Below are 27,550 nucleotides of genomic sequence, written 5' to 3'. Positions count from 1 at the left end.
TACCCACATCAGTTCCATTTATTCTTCGTACAAATATTTTACAGTTTTATTTTTAAATCATTTACACATATTCATACAAAGAAAAATAAATTTCAGGATGGAATCCTGGGACCATGGTAGTTTAAAAAAAAAAATCTCTCTGATCATTAGCTACTAAAGACAAGGCAAGAGGCTTAGCAGTCATTTCTGGGGGTTAGTGTATCTCCCCATGCAGGGGACAACTGAGAAGAATCCAAGCTGCTCCCTCATCTTCCTTCGATCTAGATGGGGGAAGGGGATTTTCCAATGCTCTCCCCTAGAAACATTTCAAGAAGTACAGCAAAGGCTTATGGTAACACTGAACCTATTTGCTAGAAATCTGGCAAGATTGCACTTTCTGAACCAATTTTCTATAACAGTTGGCTCAATTCCCATTCACAGGTGCTTCTAAGAGGATGAGGGATTGCCGCACTCACCATACCCCCTTCCCACTTGATCTCTTCCGATCTAGTCCCTCCCCGCTCCCACCCAGCCTCATTTCACAAGCGAACCGTCCTCCTACGCCACACACCCAGACACTCTAGCAATTGGCCCTGGCAGCTCCTGAGGACCGCTGCAGTGATGACACAGGACTATTGCATCAGCATCGTGCTCACAGGGAATCAGAGCTCAGCCAGGAGAGGTCCAAGAATGACAGAACCATGAGCACTCCTACCAAAACTCAGCTCTGCTCAGCCAAATCAACAATTCAACCCAACAGGCCAACTCCTAACACATCCCATCCAGACAGACATTAGAGGTGCACAGCAGATGAACCTCCTACTTACACTGCCCAAGGAAGCTGGACTATCAATTCCCAGTAAAAGTGGGGGAAAGGACAGACATTACAGATATGGTAGACCCTATCAGAAATGGCAGCTGATGATAACAGTTACCCTAAATCGTTGGGTCCTACCCAAAAAGCAGCACCAAGAAAGGGCATGATGAGCAGAGAGATCTGTAGCTGGATGTACAGCCCTTGAATTACCAAGGGACTCAGAGATGACACAGCTCATTTTCCTACAATTATGTAGGAACTAGAACACAGACTACCCACCCCTACATTGAGGCAGCTCCTGAAAGGCCGTACCGCTTATGGTCATCAGCCCACCCCCTTGGTAGGCCCATTTGGGGAGAGGGAATCACATCCAAAGCGGGGATCCCTCCAGGTGGACACTCACAGGGCAGCCCGTCCCACTGTCACTGGGGCAGGCCAAACATAGTTAGGAGGGTGGATAGATCCCGCGCGTCGGCTGCCCCATAGGCATCGCTCTGGCCTAACATAGACAATGCCAAACGCAGGGTGCTCCAGATGTTCTCCGACATGGCACCTCCTTCACCCCGGGGGCCCCGGCTTTTCCTCTGCATGTTCAGGGCCTCCAGAAAGTGCTCCACAGCCTCCCTGTAAGGAAGAAGAGGAATGAGAGCTGTTAAGCTGAACAACAATGGAAGGAAGCAGGTCAGCTAGCAGTGGGAGGGAGAAAGCTAGGGCTGGTTAGTCAAACAGGATCTAAGAATAAGGAGCTAGGGCCAAAGGCAGGGAGAAAAAGCTCATTCATTCATTTCTCAATAGATACTCTCACCGGTGAGCCCCGAGGTTGATGCAGCTGATGCCCAGGTTATAGCGGGACCGGATATAGCCAGGCTGGAGCTCGAGGGCCCGGCGGTATGCAGCTACTGCTTCTTCACTCTGGTTTCCATTGGCCAGGGTGGCGCCTAGCTTATTCCACAGCAAATAGTCCTGGGATAGGGATGCAGAAGGGATGGGAACAGCTTGACTCAGATCAAATTCTGCACATTACTCCACCTGTTTCACTACTCTGTTTAGCTAACATGTTTCGTCCCATTCCATTCTCAACAGTTCAGTGTGTGGCTACAATGTAGCCCCTCTCACCCTATGCAGACTCTCTTATGTCCAGATGACCCTACACTCCCAGCCTTCTTTTCCCAGTCCTCCCAAGGCAGTCAGTACATGGAACACTGGAATGAAATACCCCAAGACTCCAAAAGTCTGAACAAATTATTCTTTTTTGTGAGGGTGGGCAGGTTCTTGCTATGTTGCCCAGGCTGGATTTGAACTCCCAGGCTCAAGTGATCCTCCCACTTCAGCCTCCCAAGTAGCTGGGACTACAGGCATGCACCATCACACCCAGCTTCCCAACAAATGGCTCTTCAATAAGGTACACAGTCATGTCCCATTTCCATTCCTCCCCTGGGCTCACATTGGGACGAACGCTGAGGGCAGCTGTGAAGCAGTCCACGGCCTTGTCATACTCCCCACTCAGGTTGAAAAGGACTCCCAAGCCACACTGCACATCAGGGTCAATGGAGGTAGGGTCCAGCCGCACAGCTGCCAGGAAGAGCTCTTTCACTTCAAGAAACAGGGAGCTGGATGAAAAGGAAAAAAACAAAAAAAGTAGGTAGATGAATGTCTCTATTGCCATCCCCCCAAATTAATTCCTTCATTGATCAACCATATGCCCAACATTCATCAATCTATCAGTCATCTCTTCTACTCTCAAAGTCCAATATAGAAGCCTGTTTTTCGAATTTCATCCTAGCACTGAACTGTAGAATGCAGACCTCCTTCAACTTGATCCTAGGTTTCCCATCCCACTCTCAGGACCCTTCAGTCTCAATCCATCCAAACTTCCAAAATCAAGGTCACCCTCCTACTGGGACTTAGGTTACTGTAATTCCTCATCCTAGGAACCCGTCATACTCACTCAGACAAGAGAGATCCCAGGATACGCTTGCTGGGGCCCAATCCTGCCCCACCAGCCCCTTCTTCAGCAGGTGTCACCAGATGGGCATAGGCTGGTGTGTACCGCAGCCAGTCTCGTAGGGTTTCACAGGCCTGTCGCTGCAGGGACTCGTTGGTGAAGCTCACAGCCAGTGCCATCAGTGCTGTCTGGTTATCTGGCTTTAGCTCCAGACACCTGTTTGATCAGGGATGGGCAGACTTGATATCTGCAATGACACTGGCACATGTGAGCACCCTGGGATCCAAGCCAAGCTTTGAAATGCAGAGTCACAATGGCCTCACCTGTGACTCCTCTGACATGAGTTAATAATAAAGTTACAGATCTAAGGGGAAAGTTTTAGCAGGCAAGGAGCCAACCAACGCCGCACAAATAAAATCAAAAGCCGATGAAGGAATGGAATTCACTCCAACCCTCAGAGTTTCAGCATGAGAAAACACTCTTGATAGCACTCAGAAAGAAGACAAGGATCCAGGTCTGGGCTTCTGTCATTCAAAAGGTTATATGCAGAGCCTTGGAAGCACCTCACCCACACCTTTCAGTGTACTCACCTCCGCAATGCACTGATGGCTAATAGTTCTTGCTCATTCTCTGCCTGGGTGGTACCCAGATACTGCCAAGCCTAGAGGGAAGTTGACAGATTCCATCACCCCATATTCACCTCTCCATTCGCCCTTCCCCCTGGCTTCTCCCACTCACCATCTCGCTCTCAAGCCCCTATCCTAGGCCATCACCCAGGCCCTAACCCATCTGCACTACTCTCCTTGGGGCCTTTCTCAAGATGGAGGAAGCAGTCTCTAGCCAGAAATGAGACTATGGAGTCACTCACTTCCATGTGCTTAGGATCCTGCTGCACAGCTGCCTCAAAAAGCAGCACAGCATTTGGCAGGTCCCCCTCCTGAAGGCGCCGCAGCCCTTCTTCAAAAGGCTGAGGGTGATCACGCAAGGGGTTCTCCTCCTCAAACTGGTACCCCTACAAGAAAAGCACGTGAGAGATGGACTGAGAGGTGGCACTGTCAGAACAGCAGGGATGTGAGGATGACAACCAACAGGCAGAGAAGCTGAGGGCCTCCAAACAGGTTCCTGAATTAATTGCTGGCAAATTCTCCATATTATAAAGATCATGTATGACACAAGTAAAATCATTTGGTATCAGGTTTGTGCTCCCATCTCCTGTTCATGATACCTGGGAAGCTAGTAAAGTCTACAAACTCATCTGCACTGGAAATAAGCTTATTTTAGGAAGTCATCACAGGCTTGCATTCCCACACCTTGACTTCTCACCACGGGGCAGAATGTCTCAACAGGATCTGCTTATAGTAATGAGACAAAGTGTCCCTAGCTATGCAAAGTGCATTTCTTGTTATCCTTCAATAATGTGATGATGTATAAAGGAAATGTTGTTTGGAGTCCTGCTATTCAAATATAACTCTTACTTAGCTCAGAGTCATTCCACATGTCAACTAGATAAAACATGTTCAAGCATTTTGAAAATGTTAATTTATTCCCCGATTTCATTCTTAATAATTATGAATATTAATCTGTATCTGACAGTAAGCAAAAGCTGGATCCCAAAATCCAGATGGCAGAGAATACTTCAGAAAGACACCATTCTCTTCCAGCTGAGGATTTCTCACTTTAGAGAAGAGTTACGATACTATCTGCAAAGCTTTGTCAACTGGCATTTTACACTAGGCAGAGAAGAAATGAGGTAAAGGGGAAGTCACTAGTAAGCTGCAAAATTTGGGACATGCAAATAAAAAGTCCGTTTTTGGAGAGTAGTTACCATCACAAAATAATACACCAGAACGAAAACAAGATGCAAAACACCAGGTGGAGGTCTTTCTAAATGCAGTTAAGAATAAATTCAGATAAAACTGTACAAAATAAAGACATGAGGCCCTTTTTCATTATTATTGTGAAAATGATAATCAAAAACACTTAAATCTTACCAGCAAAATTCTAAGTCATGATCAGATGCAAATTATTTGTCACAAATGAAAAACAATTACAATGGGGGGTTTAAGAAGAAAGACATAGTAGATTTGAGATAAATGTATAGAAAGTATATTTATATTGAAAACAAGTGTGTTTTTGGACATCTCTGCATAATATAAAAACTCAGAAGGCAGAAAATGACGCTAGTCCAGTGATCAGCAAACTTTTTCTGCGAAGGGCCAGATAATAAATATTTCAGGCTTCGTGGATCTGCTGCAACTACTCACCTCTACTGTTGTAGTGCGAAAGCAGCCAGACATAAGTAAACAAATGAGCACGGCTGTCTTCCAATAACATTTTATTTATGGACACTAAAATTTGAATTTTATATAATTTTCACTTGTCACAAAGTATTACTCTTTTGATTTTCTCCAACCATTTAAAAATGTTAAAACCATCCTCAGCTAGTGGATCACTAAAAACATAAAGATTTATCCCACAAGCCAGTTTGCTGGCCCTTGCCCTAGACTATTACAGTTCAATAAAATAAATCCTTCTGCATTCAACCTCAACTATTGTTCATCATTAATACGTGTTTTAAGCCACTCTACAGAAAACAGAGATTACTGTCATCTATAATGCAATTTCCTAATAAAAGTAATTCCTGCCTCTCAGAGCCATTGAGACCATCAAATGGGAATCTTCACCAACGCCTTACCAAAAAGCTTAAGATACTATCTGTAAATAGCTATTATCCTCATTGCTCTGGATACTTCCTTAAGATATGATGGCCTGTATATGACAGCCAGAAGTGATGTGAATGCTCTTTAAGATATGATGGCCTGTATATGACAGCCAGAAGTGATGTGAATGCTCTTCAGGTGTCTTCATTAGATAATACAACAACTCAATGCCACCATCTTGCAACCACAGGATTCTCTAAGTTTCCTCTCATCCATATTATCTACCCTCCTTGAAGTCTCATCAATTGCTGTTCAAAGACGAATTTTCCAAAATTAGAATATTTGCATAGATGATGGAAAAAGAGTACTCTGGAGGATCCCTCAACAACCCACAGAACACAGGATAAGCTTGGCTTCACTGTTACATCCTGAAAAGCCAAACCCAAGTCATTAATTTTATCTGATACACGGTCTGGTCTGCTCCAAAATCTCATAGGATCAAACTGCAGAAATGATCACTACAAAGAGTTTGTCCCATCACATACTTCTCTTTTATCATAATAGTATATTAATATCTGCCTGAGCTGCAATGTAAATTGTCTCTGAAAATATAAGGGCTATCAATAAACAAACAGTGCATTCAAAGAGATCCATGAATTTATGTAACAATCAAGAGTCAAGTCCTTTGTTTTTAAAAAGTTCTATTGACATGGAATTCAATATTAGCTTAAAGCCAGATACTAATTGCTTACTACATCACTTTTTGAGGAACATTAATACAAGTATTTCTAGTCCTAATTTTGCAATATCACAAAGTATCAATGATATCAAGTAGGGCTCAAGAATCTACAAACATACTTTTAAAGTTTTTAATTAAAAAATGTATTCTGGATATGACACCAAAAGCTCATATCCAAAAAATCATTGCAAAGACTAATGTTAAGAAACTTTCTCCCTATGTTTTCTTCTAGGCATTTTATGGTTTTGGGTACTGCATTTGGGTCTTTAAGCCATTTTGGATTAAGTTTTGTACATAGTGTGAGGTAACGGTTCAGTTTCACTCTTTTGCACGTGGATATGCAGTTTCTCCAATACCATTTATCGAAAAGACTATCCTTTCCACATTTCTATTCTTGGAACCTGATCAAATGTGATTTTTTTTCTAAAAAAAAATTTGCTTTCTAATTTGTCACATTGTTCTATGTGTCTGAAAAAAAAAATGTATTCTGGCCAGCATGTCATAAATACGAGAGTAATAAATGATAAAAGAAAATGCTGCTCATACAAAACTAGTATTATGTCTATATGTATGAAAAGCATGGACATTTTTACATAAATGTACAACTTTCCATTTATAAGTTGATGGGGCCTATGTGACTTATCAAATTGTTAATACAAAATAATAACAAAAGTGTTATCTATATTTCCTTCAGTTCTTCCTTATCAAAAGTATATACAATGAACTCATAGTCTAGTGAAATACATGGCAAGGTCCCAGCTGTCTTTTCCCTTATAGTTAGAAAAATCCAGATCAGACTGGAATAATAAGCAAAATCATATTTTTCCTAATACTGTTCTTCACTGGCTCTCAAACTCTAGCCTTTTTCTGAACTGCATCTTCCCATCTTTGCATAGCTCCCTTATTACATCAAGATCCATCTCCAGCACCCTGGTTTGCATCTCAGGCCCTGGTTCCAGCCCCACGATACTTTCCCAACCAGATCTGAACTGAGAAAAAGACATCACTACTCACATCCCCAGTTCCTGTTTTGCCTTTTTTCAAAACCAAGTGATTCTTTCCCCTCTTCATGTTTCAACTCAGGAGCTCAGTTATTAAACACATCCCCAAATATCCTACAACCCACAGGTAGATTTGTTTTTCAGTAAGACCCCAGAAGTAACATATGCTTCTAAGTCAACAGCACATGCTATAGGCAAAATGCAATCATCTTTCATACTACTAAGAAATTTCCCTAATATTTAAGTTATCTAATATAAATTCTTTGAAAACCCTAAATTAGGGCAAGTGGCTACTACCTATAAAAGATAAGAACTTAAAATGAATATGTGAGTTTAAAAAGTAAACAGATATTAAGATGTGGAGGCAAAGGGATAGTCTGTCCACTAACATTCCCCACCAAAGGAGTCAGCAGTCTTCTCAAAAAGCTCCCAATCTGCCCTCCAAGCAGAGCTACTTCCTCTGTGCTTTTAATGCAGCAAGCATGTGCAAACCTCCTTCACAGGTGTTACGTACTGGACTGTCATTATTGACAAAGATAGTCTCATTAACATCTATATCCCAAGAATAAAGTTTATACTCAATCACTGAAGAGGAAGGGCAAGGGAATTATTCAGACTTCTTTTCGTGGAAAGGGACTCAAGAAAATACTTAAAAGCACCCTTCAAATTCAGGATTAAAGGAAAGACGTTAAAAAGAAGGAAGTTCTGGAACCTGAAAAACTAAGAGTTTTTACCTTACCTTATCATAGGTAGCTGACGTAAGGTCATCATAGTCAGAAAGCCAGGGGTGGGCCTCAGCATCCCGTTTTGCCATCTCCTCCAACTCTGCCTGCAACTTGTCCCAGAAATCGACATCAGACTGTAAGGAAGGGAAAGCAGATAGAAAAAGGAGATCCATCATGACCACCCCACCCCACACTCAGCTCTGCTGGGATTCTCTAAGGCAGCAGTTCTTGAATTTCAACATGTTTTAAGAATCATCTGAATAACTTTTTTAAAATGCAAATGGCCAGATGCTATCCCCAGATTCTGATTTAGTAGTCTGGGGTGATGGCCAGAAATCTGTAGTTTAGTTTAGTTTAGTTTACTTTTTTGTTTGAGACAGAGTTTCACTCTCGTTGCCCAGGCTAGAGTGCAATGGCGTGATCTCATCTTGTTGCAACCTCCACCTCCCAGTTTCAAACATTTCTCCTGCCTCAGCCTCCCAAGTAGCTGGGATTACAGGCATGCGCCACCACACCACGCTAATTTTGTATTTTTAGTAGAGACATGGGGTTTCTCCATGTTGTTCAGACTGGTCTCGAACTCCTAACCTCAGGTGATCCACCCACCTCGGGCTCCCAAAGTGCTGAGATTACAGGCATGAGCCACCATGCCTGGCCCAGAAATCTGCATTTTTGAACAGCACCCACCCCATCCCCAAGCAACTCTGACACAGATGATCCAGGTCCACTATGAAATACAATTTGCATCATCTTTGATGTTCATACACCCACTCACTCCAAGGAGTGTTTTCTTTTGGGGTGTCTGCTCCTGCACTATCTGCTCTCACCTCTATAGCTGACTTGGCTCGTTCAAACTCCATATCAAGGGCAGATGTGTTTACTGGTCTTGTGAACTGGTCAACCCAGGCATCTGATGTACCCTGCGACAAAAAAGGATGGTCAGTACCACTACCACCAACTTTCTATCCATCAGACGCACACTAAATACCCACTAAACACCACCAACCTGGGTACTTCTGAGAAAATCATTCTCAGAATCTCTTTCCCACCCACTTGGGACCTGGATGCTATCAAGACAAGCTGGTCTTATCCTTCCCCATCTGGGACCACTGACCACTGAACCCATGGCCTGGGGCATCAGCTGGCTCTGAAGTGGGACTGGAAAGTGACAATGTCCTACCTGCTGCTGTATAAACTCTGCTGCCCACTGTTCTGCCTGAGCTCGGCCCGACCCTGCACCGGACTCCAGGGACACCTGCCCTTCGCCAATCTGCCGCACGAATTTCAGGAACTGGGGCACAGAGACACACACAGGCCACTTGGGAAAGGACTTCCAGGTGTGCACTCTCAACCATGCCCAAGAGGACCCTGTACTCACCCCTCCCCTGACCATCTCTAGCTGCAGACAAGATATGCTAAAGACCCTAAAAGAGGTAGAGAGCAAAAAGAAAGGGATTTCTGGCTCTAAAGACTTGAAAAGGCATCAGAAAAAAGAGTTAGTAGGCAAGGAGATGAGTGAATGAACACTAGAAGGAAGAGGCAGGATCTTAAGTCTCTGTTCTATAGACAGGAACGAAGAGACCTAAGATCTCCTTCTCTTTAAACTAAACTGGGGTAAGAAAAGCAAGATTCTTGCCTTCCAAAACCAGCTCTGCTGGGCAAAGCAGCAGAGGGATGTGGCTCACCTCAGAATTAGCCAATTTGGGGTCATCCACTTTGGCCACAAAGTCACTGGCCGTGTGCTGCAGATCCTCCTCAGGATGATATTCATCATACCTGGAACGGGTAAGAACTAATTTTACACATTAGTCTGCCATCACCCTCCCCATGCTACTCCCCACTCCTAGCCCATGACAATGACAGTTCCTGTGGGGGAACTCCATTCTCCTGTTGAGAACCTACAAACTCCAATTTGCATTATAGAAGGACATTTGGGCAGGAGTGTGAAAGTACTAGCTACATTCTTCTAGCTGTCCCTTTCCCAAACATATCTTTGCATACAGATGGGATAGTAGCAGGCTCAAAATTAAGAAGGGAACAAGGTAAAATTATGAACTTTAAGATGAAGTTATGAACTTCATATAGGATAGTTAGGATTCCTGAAAAATATATATATATTTACCTATATACATATATTTTAAAACAGTCTGAAAGCTCCCTTCCTCCCAAATATAGCTGATATGTATGTATATATACGTGTGTATATGTATGTATATACATGTGTATGTGTATACATGTATATGTCTACGTATGTATATACATGTGTATGCATGTATCTACGTGTACATATGTATACGTGTGTATATACATGTATTGCACATGTATGTGTATATATGTATGCGTGTGTACATATGTGTATGTGTGTATATATGTGTGTGCGTGTGTGTGCACGCACACATGCATGCGCTTTTGTTTTTTTAAAGACAAGGTCTTACTGTGTTCCTCGGGCTAGACTTGATCTCCTGGGCCCAAGCAATCCTCCCACCTCAGCTTCCTGAGTACAGGCACACAACCACCGTGTCCTTGACTACATTTGAACCATAAATTCACAGGAGTAATAACCCAAGGGGAAATCTTAAAGAATAAAGTAAGCCCTCTCCCTCTCCCCACAGTCTCCCTCCCCCTCTCTTTCCATGGTCTCCCTCTGATGCCGAGCCGAAGGTGGACTGTACTGCTGCCATCTCGGCTCACTGCAACCTCCCTGCCTGATTCTCCTGCCTCAGCCTGCCGAGTGCCTGCGATTGCAGGCACGCGCCGCCACGCCTGACTGGTTTTCGTATTTTTTTGGTGGAGACGGGGTTTCGCTGTGTTGGCCAGGCTGGTCTCCAGCTCCTAACCGCGAGTGATCCGCCAGCCTCGGCCTCCCGAGGTGCCCGGATTGCAGACGGAGTCTCGTTCACTCAGTGCTCAATGGTGCCCAGGCTGGAGTGCAGTGGCGTGATCTCGGCTCGCCACAACCTCCACCTCCCAGCCGCCTGCCTTGGCCTCCCAAAGTGCCGAGATTGCAGCCTCTGCCCGGCCGCCACCCTGTCTGGGAAGTGAGGAGCGTCTCTGCCTGGCCGCCCATCGTCTGGGATGTGAGGAGCCCCTCTGCCTGGCTGCCCAGTCTGGAAAGTGAGGAGCGTCTCTGCCTGGCTGCCATCCCATCTAGGAAGTGAGGAGCGCCTCTTCCCAGCCGCCATCCCATCAAGGAAGTGAGGAGCGTCTCTGCCCAGCCACTCATCATCTGAGATGTGAGGAGCGCCTCTGCCCCGCCGCCCCGTCTGGGATGTGAGGAGTGCCTCTGCCCGGCCGCCCCGTCTGAGAAGTGAGGAGACCCTCTGCCCGGCAGTCGCCCCGTCTGGGAAGTGAGGAGCGTCTCCGCCCAGCAGCCACCCCGTCCGGGAGGGAGGTGGGGGGTCAGCCCCCCGCCTGGCCAGCCGCCCCGTCCGGGAGGGAGGTGGGGGGTCAGCCCCCCGCCCGGCCAGCCGCCCCGTCCGGGAGGGAGGTGGGGGGGTCAGCCCCCCACCCGGCCAGCCGCCCCGTCCAGAGGTGAGGGGCGCCTCTGCCCGGCCGCCCCTACTGGGAAGTGAGGAGCCCCTCTGCCCGGCCACCACCCCATCTGGGAGGTGTACCCAACAGCTCATTAAGAACGGGCCATGATGACAATGGCGGTTTTGTGGAATAGAAAAGGGGGAAAGGTGGGGAAAAGATTGAGAAATCCGATGGTTGCTGTCTCTGTGTAGAAAGAAGTAGACATGGGAGACTTTTCATTTTGTTCTGTACTAAGAAAAATTCTTCTGCCTTGGGATCCTGTTGATCTGTGACCTTACCCCCAACCCTGTGCTCTCTGAAACATGTGCTGTGTCCACTCAGGATTAAATGGATTAAGGGCAGTGCAAGATGTGCTTTGTTAAACAGATGCTTGAAGGCAGCATGCTCGTTAAGAGTCATCACCACTCCCTAATCTCAAGTACCCAGGGACACAAACACTGCGGAAGGCCGCAGGGTCCTCTGCCTAGGAAAACCAGAGAACTTTGTTCACTTGTTTATGTGCTGACCTTCCCTCCACTATTGTCCTATGACCCTGCCAAATCCCCCTCTGCGAGAAACACCCAAGAATGATCAATTAAAAAAAAAAAAAAAAAAAAAAAAAGAATAAAGTAAGTTGATTTGAGAATGTGGATGGAGGAGGAGGTTAGAGGAGGCTGGGAAAACTGTCCATACTCCTTTCACGGGATTCGGAAAGAGGTATCTGAACTCACCAGCGATCGGTGGCTGTTCCCTCAGGTTCTCCCAGCCACAGCTTCTCCTCTGATTGCTCCAAATATTCCTCAGCCCAGCGGGCAGGGGACACAGACAAGGGGTCTGCAAGGAGCAGAGAAGTGGGGAAATCACACAGGTTCATTCAGTGTGGGATCAAGGAAAGGGAAAGAGATGCCCATATTCAACTGACCCTCTTAGCCACACCAAAGCAGACAAAACTCTGCTGACTCCCTCAGAAACCCCTGGTCAAAAGAATATAGTACTAAATTTTCAACATCCTCAATATCCAACCCATTCTCAAGGAGCCTGGGGCAGAAATTTACTGAGAGTTGGGAACGGGAGATCAAATAAGGAATCTCAGGAAAGGATTAAGAACCAAACTCTTTTTCTTGAAGTGCAAGATATTTCAATAAGAAATAGGAAGCGGAAGGGCTTTCACTTTCCTCAGAAGTACAGCAGGGAGCCAGTAAGGAGTGAAGGGAGCACAGAAGGGCTCCTGTTCCTTAACCAAGGCACTGGTCTGTTCTCCCTCTACCCAGAGTTCACACAATCCCGGCCAAAGGAGCCTTATTTCATTGTAATTTGCCTACCAAGAGAATCAGAGAAGTGGAATGCTAGGCTAGAATTAAAGATACATAGGTCTGCTCTTCCCTATGGATGTTTGGTGGGTTTTTTCATTTTTTAATTGAAATGTAATATACAAATATGAAACCATATAATGTCTACCAAACTTAAGTGTACAGCTAAATTAACTTCCACATTTGATACACTCACATAACCACCACCCGGATCAAGATACAGAACGTTTACAGTTCCCTCACAGGCTCCCTCAGTCTCCCAGCCCCCAGAAGTAAACACTATTCTGACTTTTCTCACTTTTGATTATCTTTGAGTAGCTATGTTTTTTCAGTCTAATTCTAGAAACTGTCTCAGAAGCTCTAGTGACAAAGGGGACTGCTGCAACATCAGAATAAACCTATCAAGGCAACAAACTCAATGAGGGTGTTGAACTGTTTTTCATCCTCCAGGACTTTGCCCTTTACTATCCTGTGGCCAGAAAAAAAAAACAAGGAGACTGACTGCGGGCACTAAAGAACAAGGAAACAAAGAGAAGGCACAAGCCTACGGTGTTCTTTCCTTCTGCCCTGTGTCCAGAACTAATCTTACTAGTTAGTCTGCCACCACCTTCCCCTGCTATTCCCCACTCCTGGCCCATGACAAGGACAGTTCCCAAGGGGGAACTCCACTCTCTTGTTGAGAACCTACTAACTCCAATTTGCATTAAAGAGGGACATTTGGGCAGGGGTGTGAAAATATTAGCTGGTACTAGCAGTCTTTGTCCCCAGTTTCAAGATCTGACCACCCTTGCTTTTACTACCCCTTCGGTATTAAAGTACAAAAACTTCTACTCCATTTTAACTGAGACTTTGCCTGAATAATGTCAACAAAGTAGTCTCAAAATCTGAGCATGAAATGTCAAAATGTGAAAAACAAAGGATCAAGACTCTCAGAATACACCTAATTATAAATAAGTAATTACTACTTATTACATTATATATAACATATAATTATTACATTATATATGACGTATATAATTACATTATATATGACGTATATATAATTATTACATTATATATGACGTATATATAATTATTACATTATATATGACGTATATATAATTATTACATTATATATGACGTATATATAATTATTACATTATATGTGACGTATATATAATTATTACATTATATGTGACGTATATATAATTATTACATTATATGTGACGTATATATAATTATTACATTATATGTGACGTATATATAATTATTACATTATATGTGACGTATATATAATTATTACATTATATGTGACGTATATATAATTATTACATTATATGTGACGTATATATAATTATTACATTATATGTGACGTATATATAATTATTACATTATATGTGACGTATATATAATTATTACATTATATGTGACGTATATATAATTACATTATATGTGACGTATATATAATTACATTATATGTGACGTATATAGTTACATTATATGTGACGTATATAGTTACATTATATGTGACGTATATAGTTACATTATATGTGACGTATATAGTTACATTATATGTGACGTATATAGTTACATTATATGTGACGTATATAGTTACATTATATGTGACGTATATAGTTACATTATATGTGACGTATATAGTTACATTATATGTGACGTATATAGTTACATTATATGTGACGTATATAGTTACATTATATGTGACGTATATAGTTACATTATATGTGACGTATATAATTACATTATATAATATATAATGTAATAAGAAATACATTATATGTAACACATGTAATAAATACATTATATATAACATAATGTAATAAGAAATACATTATAACATAATAAGAAATACATTATATATACATTATATATAATGTAAAATGTATATATAATATATATATTATATAATGTATAATGTAATAAGAAATATGGTTGGCAATTGTTTTTTGACCATAGATCCATCTGTTAATTTCAAGGACTCTCAAAAATTAAATACAGATTCTGCTCACTAGCTCTTACAGGAAGCATTTCTCTTCCATTTGCCCCAATTACACTGTTGCCTCAAGTGTGGAGACAGAAAGGAGATGCTTAATACTCAAAGAGACTTTAAGATCTCCTAGTTCCTTAGTTCCATTCTTAGTTGAAATTCTTAGCTCCATTCTGTTGAAAAATAACTACTACCTCCTCAACTCTCCAAACACTTCTAACTCTCAACTAGAGTATTTTGCAAAAGCATATTCTGGCCATAAGTGCTCCTCAAACTCACAGAAAACATTTCAAATTCCTATGAAATGGTCCTCTCAAGGACAAAAAAAAAACAAAAAACAAAAAACACAAAGCACCTTTGAATTTTTACAACAGACATGAGGACTTAACAATAGATATGAGGCAGTTTAAGAAAAAAAATCCCAGAGCTGAGAAAAACTATCCTCAAATACCTATAATTTGGTAGTTGGCCAGATTAGCCACAAGACCCAGAATTTCTTGGCATTGGGAACCTACTCCAACAAGAGTCAAATAACCGAAAGAATCAAAAGAGTAACACACTGCCTTCACAATCTTTGAGAAATTCCTATAGAAAATCAGATCCATGTGGATACATCTGAGATCAAGGCAACTAAGGTCTACAGAGGGGATGCACTGCCTGAGGTCATACAGATTAGTAGAGTGAGAATAACCTAGACACCAAATACCCCACTCAAAATGTGCACCTCATATAATTTCTCGTTGTTTACTCATTCCTTCTAGGCACATCTTCCCCAAGCTCAAAAGTCAAAAACTCAGAACTTGCTACTCTTACTCATGAAAGTTTCTGTGTCTGCTAAATAGCAGCACTGTGGAGAAGAATACAAGTTGTAGGGTCAGTCTACCCACATTTAAATCCTAACTCCATCACTTATTCACGGTGCATCTTCAGACTAGTTACTCAACCTTCTTAAGTTTCCATGTCCTTATCTTTAAAGCAGAGATAACAGTAGGGGCTGCGGTGAAAACCAACGAATACAGTAACAAATGTTAGCTATTATCATTAGTCTGCTCATGGCAAACCTATAACAAAAGCAGAAAACATCACAATGAGACTGTTATTCCAAAGCCTCTCCTCCAACATCCAGAAAAGATCTGTTGCCAATTATCTTCTGCTACTGCTATCCATGGCTTTTCCCATGAAAGTGCAGGTTTATCTCTCATGATTATCATATGAACCTCACATACCATGTCAACCGAAGCTGTCTAAATTTAAGAACCCTGAAGATGTGTTTTATCTCTAGATCTGAGCAAACACAAGATGGAGAATTATTTGACCCAGAAGATTTAAGACGGGGGGATTCCATTACAAAATAAGGTAAGCTAAAAAAATGAACTTCATGTGGTGAGAGAATAGTTCTGTATCTTGATCATGATGGTGCTTACACAAATCTACACATTTAATAAAATTGCATAAAACACACACACACAAATAAGGGCATGTAAAACTGGTGAAACCTAATAAACTCTGAGGATTGAAACAAGGGCAACTTCTTGATTTTTGATCTCTGCATAACTGCTATGTAAAATGTTACCACTGGAGGAGATTGGGTGAAGGGTATACAGAACCTTCCTATACATTTTTTTTTCAACTTCCAGTGAAACTAAGTACTTCCAAATAAAAAATTTAAATTTAAATAATTGAGCTGCAACGTTCTTTTTAAACTTGATTTTGACTCTTAACAGTGGAGATTTTAAAATAAGAACTTAAAAAGTATAGCCTTCTTTCACCTCAAAATCTACTTATCTATAAAGCCATAGCTAACCCATACAATTGTATCAGCCACAAATGCTATAATTAAAAATGAAGGATAATAAAAAAAAGTCAGTTACGACAAAATGAACTCCTTTCCTTTAGCTTTTTCTCCCAGATCTCAATTCATTCATTCAATACCAGAGGCCTACTACATGCAAAGCAATATACTGCTGCAAGAAGACATTTTTATGAAGGCAGACTTCAAACAGCTCAACTCCCATTCTAAGGTTTGCATGTCTCTGCCTCTGTGAAACAGGCACGATTCCAAAAGAATCTACAAAATACTAGAAGAGCTCTACTAAGAGCATTTAACTGGTGAGACAGATAAAACATGTTTTTCTAAAGTTGTTTTTCATTTCAAGTTAAGGAAGATTTCACTGGCTGCATGCAATTCAGGTAATTATAGCAAAAATTTCATCCATCTCAACGCTCATAGTAGCAATGATTTTTCTGAATTATCAAAAATGACTAATGCCCACATTACAACAGAAGCCTCTCTGTGATAAGAGATAGCATTTAAGTCTAAGGTTTACATGAAAAACTGAGTTTCTGTCTAGGAGAGGGTCTTTGCTATGGTTCAGATTTTAACTTGCGGCAATTTCACAAAGAATCTCAACTTGAGGGCGCGTGCGGTGGCTCACGCTTGTAATCCCAGCACTTTGGGAGGCTGTGGTGGATTACTTAAGGTCAGGAGTTCAAGACCAGCCTGGCCAACATGGTGAAACCCTGTCTCTACTAAAAATACCAAAATTAGCCGGGCATGGTGGCACACGCCTGTAGTCCCAGCTACTCAGGAGGCTGAAACGGGAGAATCCCTTGAACCCAGGAGGCAGAGGTTGCAGTGCGTACAGATTGCACCGCTGCACTCCACCCTGGGTGAGAGCAAGACCCTGTCTCCAAAAAAAAAAAAAAAAAAAAAAAAGAATCTCAAGAGCCACACAGACATGAGTTTGAATATCATCTCTATTATTCAATGATTTTGCACAAAGTATTTAACTTTTCCAAATCTCAGTCTCCTCATCTATAAAATGGGGGTGGGATATCCACCTTGTGTTACTGTTACTGTGAAGTTCTAAGGAGCTTAAGAAGATAAAGTGATTAGCACTCTTAACAAAGCCAAGAGCACCTACTGTTCTACCTTAACTCCAACTTATGGGTGGGAAAGAGACACGTGATAAAAGAGACCCACAGATCTTATTAAAGGTGAGTTTTAGTTTTTAGATTTGGGATTTTTCTCGTGTGCGGAGAAGCCCATCCTAAACATGGGCCTCCTTCACACACATTTGTCCCTGATCAGATAGGCTTCGGGTAAGAAGAATCAATCCTAAAAGATGCGAGGAGCAATAGATGCTCTCAAGGAAAATTAGACTGAGACCTTGAAATCTGTAGCAAAGCAAGAAAGAACATAAATTAAAATGGTGGGGGTAGAAACCAATTCAGTCCCTTTAATCATCTCAGAAAAATTCAGGAACCATGATGATGTGACTCCCCGAGATCCTGGAACTTGGTACCTTTCTCTATGTGTATCTCTTGTTATTCTTGATAACTTAAACAGGAAAAAGGCTAACTTTTGAGAGCAATCAGGAAGAGGAAAGCTGAAGAGACTGCCCTTCCCACCATGTACCTGATTAGATAGGCTTAGGGCAAGAAGAATCAATCATAAAAGATGCAGGAGCAATGGATGCTTTCAAAGAGGAAAAATTAGGCTGAGACCTTGAAGTCTGTAGCAAAGCAAGAAAGAGCATAAATTGCAGGCCTGACAGTATAGCATCACAGTTAAGGCCACAGGGTCAGGAATCATTCAAATCCAGGGTCAAATCCCAACTCTACCACTGACAAAGCTGTGTAACCTTGGGCACACTTCACCTCTAAGCCTCAATTTTCTTATCTTTAAACTAGGTCTAAAAACAGTAACTACCTCTAGGGTTCTCATGGAGAGTAAGTAGATAATGCATTCAAAGCATGTAACACAAGGCCTAGAACGTAACTATTGCTATTAATTTTTATTATCATCATCATGGTATGGTCTTTACCTTCTAAAGCCATATACTTCAGGCACTGGAACTTCACAATAACACTCTGAAGGCCCCAATTCTGTTCCAAATAACTTAAGACCAGAATCCCAGGTGCTGTAGTGAATACTCTCTTCCTCGGCAACACTGCCATCCATCCAATCTGTAGATCCTCTCCACTAAACCACAGTGATAAAGTAAAAAGGCCAACCAAACTCTTCGTTCTATCCAAAATCTCTTATCCAGTACAAACCCAGTCCTCTCTTTAATATACATTACATTCCGTTATCACCTAAGGGAAACTGAGTTCAGTACCCTACCCCTCTAGAAATGAGTCATGAGACCAGAAAAATCGTAATCACACTATATCGTGAACAGGGGAAGGGTATAGAATTCTGCCCCATAGAAGCCAATATAGATTTTCCCATAACAAGTTTCACCTGTAACTTCAGAGATGAATTCTTGGGACCAGTCAGTCTCATTATAATCCTGAGTTACATCCACAGCATCTCCAGCTGCAAGAAACTCCTGGGCCCAGTTCTCAGACAAGGCCAAGTCTGCCACACCAGGGGCTTAAAAGAGAGAGAGAGAAAACTAAGAAAGAATACACACATACCATTCCATCATGCCTAAAGAACCCTGAATCCACGTGGAAACACTCTGTTACTTTTGTCTCCTTCTGCATCTCAGGTCCCCAATGCCAGCAGCATCCAATGGAACCCCCTTCCTTGGCCCTGGCTACAAGGAAAACGATCTCCCCTCCCACTAGACTCTGGACTCACCTCTCTGGGGAGCCTGGCGGAAGTTTGACTGCTCAATCTGCTGCATCTCAGCCAGGAGGTCATCCATCTTGAAGGTCTGAGGGGCACGGGACACAAGGGGTGCATTCTGGTCCTGCAGGAATTCAGCCACCAACTGCCAGAAGGGAAATGATGAAATGAACCCATAGGCTTGGGAGGCCCCAGCAAGAGGCAGGACCCACTGGAGGGGGATCCCAATGTCAGATACAAGGAAAGGAAAACACAGAAACTGGAGACACATAAAGAGAAATTGTCTTTCCATAGATTTAGAAGCACGAAAAAACAAGCAGGCATTCTCATTCGGTCAGGAAAGCCCAAAAATTGAAATACGGGGGAGCTAAGTTTAAAGGTAAAAACACAATGGGCAAGAGAAAAACGGGACAGAAAAGAGACCGGTCTATTTACCTCATCTTCAGAAGCTACTCCCAAAGGCTTGGAGGCCTAAGAGAGAAAGACAGAGATGTACAATGACGCAGTTCCTCTAAAATCAGGGGTTGATGAAGCCCATAGGCATCTGAGCCTCGGCTTCTTCATCTATAAAATGGTTGCATTTATTTAAAGGTGCACAGGGTTTTCTAGTGTTTATAAACGCTCAGTAAGTGGTAACTACTATGATTTGCAACCCAGTAGAGAAAGCGGTTATACCAAGATGCGCAAACAGCCCCCCCGCCTCAGACCACCACCACCTGGGCTTTCCACCTCAGCAACACCCACTGCCTCAGAGGCTGCACCTGGGCTTTCCACCGCAAGAACACTCACTGCCTCAGAGGCTGGGGCTCCGGGGGGCCAGGGGCCAGGCCTCAATCCCTCCTGCCGAAGGGCCTTGTCCTGGGTGAAGTGCCCGGCGAGCTTCATGAGCGGGTTGGCACCCCCGCATTCGGCCTCCACCAGCTCCCGCATTGCCATGGTGACCGCCAGCTCTCTGATGGACACAGGAGGTTTGGAACTGAGGTACCCAAGCCAGACCCTTCCCACATCCACAACTCTGCCCGTATCTGAGGAAGGCACACAGGCGTCTGCCCCACACTGGCCGCCCTCCACCCCAGTGCTTTTGCTGTGACCCCCACCTCTGCCAGGAGTTCGAGGGAGGTCGGTACTCTCTCCTGCCGCCCCCCTCAAAGGCCACCGCTTCCAGCCTGCGCCTCTGCAGAGGCCTCCACGACTACGGTCCCATGGGCTGGGGGCCAGTAGCTGCCTCCACCAAGGGGCCTGGACCCCGGGGGACCACGGGGACGCTTCAACAACCAGGCTGGACGGCGACACTGCCCGAGGAGGGGAGAGTGGGAAAACAGCCCGACCATACCTAGCCCCCCGCAGCCCCAGCACGCGGTGAGCACGGCAGAGGAGCATTCCCTCCCCTTAAGTCACCGGAGCCCTTCCCCCGGCTCGGCCCGGTCCCTCCCGCGCTCCCCACCGCCCATCTCCCCGGCCCTGCTGCCGCTCCAGCCCCGCCCCTGGGACCCGCGAGGCCACCGCAAGGGTGGGGAAGGGCCCAGGGACGCGGCCCCGGGCCCCCTCGGGGTCAGGCGCTCACCGCCTAGCGCCGCGCCGCGCCGCGCCGCACGACCCGCCGGGGCACCAGGTGCTGGCTTGGGGGAGGGGAGAAGGGGGGCGGGGAGCCAGGGGGCGGGGCTCAGGCTTAAAGGGGCCGTGACCGCCCCGCAGCGGCCCAGGCCCAGCGGAAGCTGTCTGAAGAGGCGGGGCCTTAAGACTGCGACGCAGCCTGACGGGAAGAGCCGTGAGTCTTAAAGGGGAAGAGCACCTTAGAGAGCAGGTCTTGGAGAGCCGCCTTTAGGAGCGCTCGAAAAGGCCACAGGCCCTAGGATTTGTTTGACGGAAAGCTCAAAGAAGAGTGGAGCTAAGAAGGGCTTCCCAGGCTCTGGGGGAAAGCCGGAGACGCGAGATCCTAGGCTCAGTTGATCCTGCCTCTTCCCTTGGGCGCATTGTGACCTAAGGGGATTCAGTGCCCTTTCTGAGCCTCAGTTTTCCCCTCTAAAATGGGGCTGGCTAATGTTCCCAAGCCCAAGAAAGAGAAAAGCCCTAACACCAGGGGCTGGGGAGTCCGGTCCGAAGCCTTCTTCAGCCTCCTAGGCCTGCCCCCCTTCCAAATAACCCCTAGCGGGGTAGCGTCACTGTCTCCATGGAGACAGGGGCCCGCCCCCGCCTTAATCCCTCTCCACCTCTGCATAATGGGGAAAATAGCACTGCATGATGACAAATTCCGGAGACCAAAATAGGGTCCAACGCATCCTGAGACCTCGAGCTGGTAACGTACAGGGAAGGTGAACAGTGAGTCAGCCCTTCCTTCCGCTAAGTCAACATAGTGGCCTTATTCCCACCACTCCAGGCTGGGAAAGCACAAACATACAAGAAACGCTTTTAATCACGGAATAAGACTAAGCCTCAAGCCCCCTCATCTGCCAAAGAGTGTGCTCTGCTGTCAAACCTCAAAGTCATTGAGAAACAAACCCTGATAATCTCACCGAGCTTCAAGACCAAGGGAGTCCTAGTGTCATGGAGAAGAGCAAGGAGGGGCCCAGGGCTGCCGGTAAATGACCAAGGGCAATAATGCCAGACGAACAGAAGTACCATCCCAGCCCGGGGTGCACGAGCGGAGGCAGGCAGGCAGCAGGTGGCGCCATGGGCCGGGCTTGTTTCCTGGCTGTTCTGCAGATTTCAGAGGTGGAGGCCTCAGGGGGCCACAGGGAATGTCTGTGTAAACTCATCCCTGGGAAGATAGAGAAGCTGCTCTGACACCTCAGGGGAACAGAATGGCAGGGGACAGACCATTAAGACTGTGCAACATTTCTCCTTTTCCTTGCCTTTTCGCTCTCTTTCAGAGGCCCCACTTCTACACCCCGTTTTCTTCCGGAGCACAGAAATCCCAGCCCTTGGGTGTCCCCTGTTCTCAGGCTGCCATCGTGAGGAAAATACCTGATAAACTAAACCACACAAGGATGAAGAGATGCCCTCCAGAAGGTGCATACTTTGAAAAAGAGGACCCCCTAGAGACAGCAATGTTTAAAGGAAGCCATGTGATACAGCAGAATTTCAGAACCTCAAGGCAACCAGAGTTTCCCAGTACCACTTAAACATCACAACACACATAACCTTCTGCTCTGCTAGGAGTTTATCAACTGATTAGCCGTAACTCACTTTGTGTGCAGATCTTGGAAGAATGCTAATAATAATAACTGATGTTTACTAAAATCCAGGTGTTGTGTAAAACACTTTATGTATCTCAATGCTTTTAATCTTCTTAATACCCCTATTAAATAGATATTAGTAGACCCACTTTACAGATAAGACTTGTGCAAAATCAGATGGCTAGGAAGTCAAAATTGAATCCAGGCATAACTCCAGGCACCTACTTCCCAGTCTTAGAGAAGACTTACTGATAAACCGTGGAGATCTTTGATCTCCTAGGCCATAGAATCTTTCACAGAACTTGGTCCATAGTCCCAGCCAGAGGTGCTGGGAAAGGGCTAATAGAGTGACTTTGGTGTTTAATATTTAATTTACTGAAGCTCTAGATTTGAAACCCTAGATTTTGTTAATCCAGGTTCAACTTTAAATTCTTGTTCTAGTCATAAAAGTAGTAATTTTTATAAAATAAAAATAATTTTTACTTTAATGTTTGACTAATTCAAGTTCAATAGATGTTTAGACACATATTGCATTGACTGTGTGCCAGGCATTGTTTCAAGCACTTTTCAACTATTGATTTATTTAATCCTAATAGTTATTAATAATAACTATTATCCCCCATTTTACAAAAGAGGAAACTGAGGCACAGAGAAGTTGAGTGACTTGCACAAGGTCATACTAATAAATAGCAGAGCTGGGATTTGAACCCAGACCACGGTCACCAAACTGTAAAGGGCTCAATGGTCAATATTTTTGGCTTTGTAGTCCATGCAGTCTCTGTCACAGTGACTCAACCCTGCTGTTGGAGCACAAAAGCAGACATAGGCCACACCTAAACAAATGAGCATGGCTGTATTCCAGTAATGCTTTTTATGGGGACTGAAATGTGAATTTTATATAATTTTCATGTTACAAAATATTATTATTCTTTTGATGTTTTTCCAACTATTTTAAAATGTCAAATACTTATTTGCTTTGAGACAGTCTTGTTCTGTCACCCAGGCCGGCATGCAGTGGCGCAATCTCGGCTCACTACAACCTCTACCTCCTAGGTTCAAGCGATTCTCCTGCCTCAGCCTCCCGAGTAGCTGGGACTACAGGCACATGCCACCACGCCCAGCTAATTTTCGTATTTTTAGTAGAGATGGGGTTTCACCATGTTGGTCAGGCTGGTCTCAAACACCTGACTTCAGATGATCCACCCGCCTTGGCCTCCCGAAGTGCTGGGATTACAGATGTGACCCACCGTGCCCAGCCAAAAAATGTCAAATACTTCTTAGCTTGCAGACTATGGAAAAACAGGGACCAGGCCATAGTTTGTGGATCTTTGACCTACACAGTCTTATTCCAGAGTCCATGCTCTTAAACACTGTGCTGTACTTCTGCTTTTTAGAAATAAAAGACAAATTTCCTAATATTTTTAACTATGTGACATTTAATATTCATATTTTAAATACCTGACAGGGCAAACAACACTACTAGGCAAAACCTTTCTGAACTTTTATTCAACCCTTTAATAAATCAAAATTATAAACATTTATTCAATTTTCTTAATCCTCTTAAAGTCGTATGTCTAAAACTCTTTTCTTTTCTTTTTTTTTTTTTTTTTTTGCTGTTGCAAGATTTAATAGAGTGAAAACAGAGCTCCCATACAACGGGAGGGGACCCAAAGGGGGTTGCCACTGCCAGCTCAAATGCCTGGGTTTATATCCCGATCATTGTCCCTCCCCCTGTGCTCTCAGGTAATAGATGATTGACTATTTCTTTACCTCCTGCTTTTAGCCTAATTGGTATTTTAGTGAGCTCTCTTTACTACCTAATTGGTCAGGTGTGAGCTGAGTTACAAGCACCCTGTTTAAATGTGAGTGCAGTCATCTTCCCCAGCTGGGCTTAGGAATGCTCAGTTGGCCTAGGAAATCCAGCTAGTCCTGTCTCTCAGTCCCCCTCTCAACAGGAAAACCCAAGTGCTGTTGGGGAGGTTGGCCAACAACTGCTCTAACTGCTTCCTGCTGAATTGGGGCATAGTAGGTCATGCAGTTGAGATTTCCTCAGCAGGGGTGCCTTTGATGTCATCAACATCAGAGCATGGCCTAGCAGGTCCAGGGGTCTGTAGTAGATCTTAGTCATGGACTGCATCTGGGGCTCCATTTGAAGAGCCATTTGTAGTTTTTACAGCTTTGATTCTGGAAGAGACAAACTTAACAAGGAGGTTAAAGATACAGGGATTGAAATGTATGGCCTGAAGTGTAGGGGGAGGCACATCCAACAGTTAGTAGATAAAGAGAAGCCAGTATTGGCTGGATACGTTCCTCACTGAGGGCCCTGGTGCCTTTGCATAATTTTAGCCCTAAGTATTTAACCTGCTGTAAGCAGAACTGAGCCTTTGGTTTGGAAACCTTGTAGCCACAGGTGGCGAGGAAGTTTAAGAGCGCTTGGGTAACTCGATGGCACAAGGTTTCTGAACGGGCTGCTAAAAGTAAATCATCCACATACCAAAGGGCAAGAGTGTCCAAGTATGAGAACTGGCTCGAGTCTTGTGCTAATGCCTGGTCAAATAGATGGGGGCTATCCCTGAACTCTTGGGGTAAAGCAGTCCAGGTGAGTTGAGATGTTGGGTTCAAAGGATCTTCAAAGGCAAACAAGAATTGAGAGTCGGGATGTACAGGGATGCAGAAAAAGGCATCCTTAAGATCCAGGACTGTAAACCACTCTGCTTCCTCTGGTATTTGTGAAAGCAGAGTATAAGGGTTAGGTACAGCTGGGTATAGAGGGACAACGGCCTCACTGATAATCCTGAGATCTTGCACTAACCTCCACTGTCCATTGGGTTTCTGTACTCCTAAAATTGGAGTATTGCAGGGACTATTGCATGGTTTTACTAGGCCTTGGGCTTTTAGGTCCTTAACGATCTTTTGGAGTCCAAGTTGGGGCTTGTTGGGCTGTCCATCAGAGAGCTGGGTGGATCTAAGAGGGTACTGCCTTTGGTAGGGGAAGGAGGCAGAATCCTTTAGTTTAAGTTGAACAGGACAGGCATTCTTCACTTGTCTATTTGTCCTTCTGTGGCCCAGACTTCAGGATTAATTCCTTCCTCAAGTAGGGGACAACAAATGGGTGCTCCTTGTCCTATATTCAAGTGTATAATGGCCCCTGCTTTTGCTAGAATATCTCTCCCTAACAAAGGAGTGGGGCTTTCAGGCATAATTAGAAAGGCATGTGAAAAGAGTAAAGTTCCCCAGTCACAACTTAGTGGCTGGGAGAAGTATCTAGTGACTGCCTCTCCTAGGACCCCTCAGATAGTGACAGATCTGGAAGACAGTTGTCCGAGACAGGAGAGTAAGATTGAGAAGGCTGTGCCAGTGTCCAGGAGACAGTTAACCTCCTGGCCCTTAATGGTCAAGCATACCCGGGGCTCTGTGAGGGTGATGGCATGGGCTGGTGCTTGCCCTGGGCACACAGTTCTGCTGCTGGATCATCTATCTGGTTAGTGGCTTCTGACTCAGAGGACCTTCGTCCCCTGGGGCAGCAGAACTTCCAGTCATTCCCTTGACATAAGGGGCATGGACGAGGGGGTGGCTTATTTCTATTCAGACAATCTTTTTTCAAGTGCCCTTGTAGACCGCATTGGAAGCAAGCATTCAATTTGCCCAGCCTTTCTGTTCCAGAGCCTCCAAAGTCTGCTTGCTTGAAGGCCATGACTAAAGCGGTGGCCTTTTTTTTAATCCCATTTGTCCCGTTCCACCTGCTCCTCCTGATCTCTATTATAAAATACCAAGGTTGCCAAGTTCAATAGGGTTTCTAAGTTTTGCTCTGGGCCTAAGGCAGATTTTGAAGTTTTTTTTTCTAATGTCTGCAGCTGACTGAGTGATAAACTTATCCTTTAAGATTAGTTGCCCTTCAATAGAGTCAGGTGACAGAGAGGTATGCTTTCTCAATGCCTCCCTTAGTCTCTCCAGAAAGACAGTAGGATTTTCTTCCTTTCCCTGTGTTATAGCAGACATCATTGAATAGTTCATCGGCTTCTTCCTAGTTTTCCTTAGTCCTTCTAGCACGCAAGTTAGCAAATGTCTGCAGCACCAATCTCCATGTTCTGATTCTGCGTCCTGATGAGGGTCTACACTGGGAACTGCCTACTGGCCTGTGGGGAATTGTTCTCTTTCCTCTGTTGTCATACTATCATTGACCTGATTGAGATACCAGAGATCGCCAAACTCTCGGGCTACAGTTATGGCGGCACTTCTCTTGTTTGTGGTTAGTGTCTGATCTAGCAGTAACATTATATCTCTCCATGTCAGATCAAAGGATTGTCCTAACCCTTGTAAAACATCAACATAGCCATCAGGGTTATCTGAGAATTTACCTAGGTCTATTTTAATTTGCTTCAAATCTGAGAGGGAAAAAGGTACAGGCACTCTGACTGGGCCGAATTCTCCTCCCACTGCCTGGAGGGGGCATAATCGGGAAATATTGGCACTCTTTGGTTCATTGTTTACCCCTTTGTCTATCTCCTTTTGGACCGTTTGTGTTGAAGGGGGGTCTTTATTAGTTGGGGAAAGAGCCGGGGGAATGCTGGGGTAGGGAGGTAGATTCTGAGGGCTTCCTATAGGGCATGAATTACACTTTTTACATAACTGCAAGTTGTCTCTTAATGAAAAGAAAGTTTGCACATATGGCACTTCACTCCATTTGCCCTCTTTTCTACAAAAGAGGTCTAGCTATAAGATGGTGTTATAATTTATACTTCCCTCAGGAGGCCAGGTTTCTCCCTCTTGAAGAGGATATCATGGCCAGGCAGTACTGCAGAAGAATATAAGTCATTTCTTTCTTAGTGTTTGAGGGTCAAATTGGTCCCAATTCTCCAGAATACGTCTTAGGGGCATTTTTGCCTTGGGGGGAACATTTCCCATCTGTAAAAAGAACATAGGGATGCCAGCACCCCGAGTCATTTTCCAATGCGCATCGCATCAGTTTTAGAGCATCCTCTGTGGTCTTAAGGCTTATTCCTTTCCAGGGTGCGTAACCACCCATGGACCTCTGCTTATCGGATTAGTTATGCTCACCAATGTAGCAGTCCTGCACCTGTTTTCCCACCTTTCTTGACCACAAAGAAAGGGGTCGGGGCTGCTG

The 27,550-nt window shown here is 44.3% G+C and overlaps 1 protein-coding gene and 1 pseudogene across 11 annotated transcripts; both read right to left on the bottom strand.

Annotated features, from left to right (window-relative positions):
- PEX5 (peroxisomal biogenesis factor 5) lies at positions 1-21,890 on the bottom strand. Of its 11 annotated transcripts, none has more exons than XM_063592968.1 (16): positions 21,763-21,890; positions 19,994-20,201; positions 19,685-19,720; positions 19,262-19,394; positions 18,920-19,051; positions 12,111-12,213; positions 9,552-9,642; positions 9,047-9,157; positions 8,694-8,786; positions 7,881-8,000; positions 3,610-3,753; positions 3,332-3,402; positions 2,745-2,957; positions 2,241-2,406; positions 1,602-1,759; positions 1-1,420 (listed from the first exon to the last, which is right to left on the bottom strand). In XM_063592968.1, the coding sequence occupies exons 2-16, from the start codon at positions 20,183-20,185 to the stop codon at positions 1,219-1,221; spliced, it is 1,965 nt and encodes a 654-aa protein (XP_063449038.1). In that variant the 5' UTR covers positions 20,186-20,201; positions 21,763-21,890; the 3' UTR covers positions 1-1,218. The 11 variants fall into 11 exon arrangements, with proteins under 11 accessions (XP_063449038.1, XP_003820299.1, XP_054951311.1 ...); XM_003820251.5 differs by lacking the exon at positions 21,763-21,890 and adding an exon at positions 20,814-20,992 and having other exon boundaries at positions 20,039-20,201; XM_055095336.1 differs by lacking the exon at positions 21,763-21,890 and adding an exon at positions 20,814-20,975.
- A 3,101-nt stretch (positions 21,891-24,991) lies between these two features.
- On the bottom strand, positions 24,992-27,330 carry LOC130540666 (uncharacterized; annotated as a pseudogene).
- Between the last annotated feature and the right edge of the window lie 220 nt (positions 27,331-27,550).

The sequence above is a fragment of the Pan paniscus genome, chromosome 10 (genome assembly GCF_029289425.2).
Source record: "Pan paniscus chromosome 10, NHGRI_mPanPan1-v2.0_pri, whole genome shotgun sequence".
Classification (NCBI taxonomy): Eukaryota; Metazoa; Chordata; class Mammalia; order Primates; family Hominidae; genus Pan; species Pan paniscus.
The sequence above is the reverse complement of the archived record's forward strand: the minus strand, read 5'-3'. Positions and strand labels throughout refer to the sequence as shown.

Excerpts from the sequence above, each read along its gene's own strand:
- PEX5 (XM_055095335.2), bottom strand. The coding sequence starts at position 20,629 with ATGCTCCTCTGCCGTGCTCACCGCGTGCTGGGGCTGCGGGGGGCTAG. Across the intron at positions 9,158-9,551 it reads CCAAATTGGCTAATTCTGAG|TTCCTGAAATTCGTGCGGCA; the intron begins GTGAGCCACATC and ends TCTGTGCCCCAG. Across the intron at positions 2,958-3,331 it reads GCCATCAGTGCATTGCGGAG|GTGTCTGGAGCTAAAGCCAG; the intron begins GTGAGTACACTG and ends CTGATCAAACAG.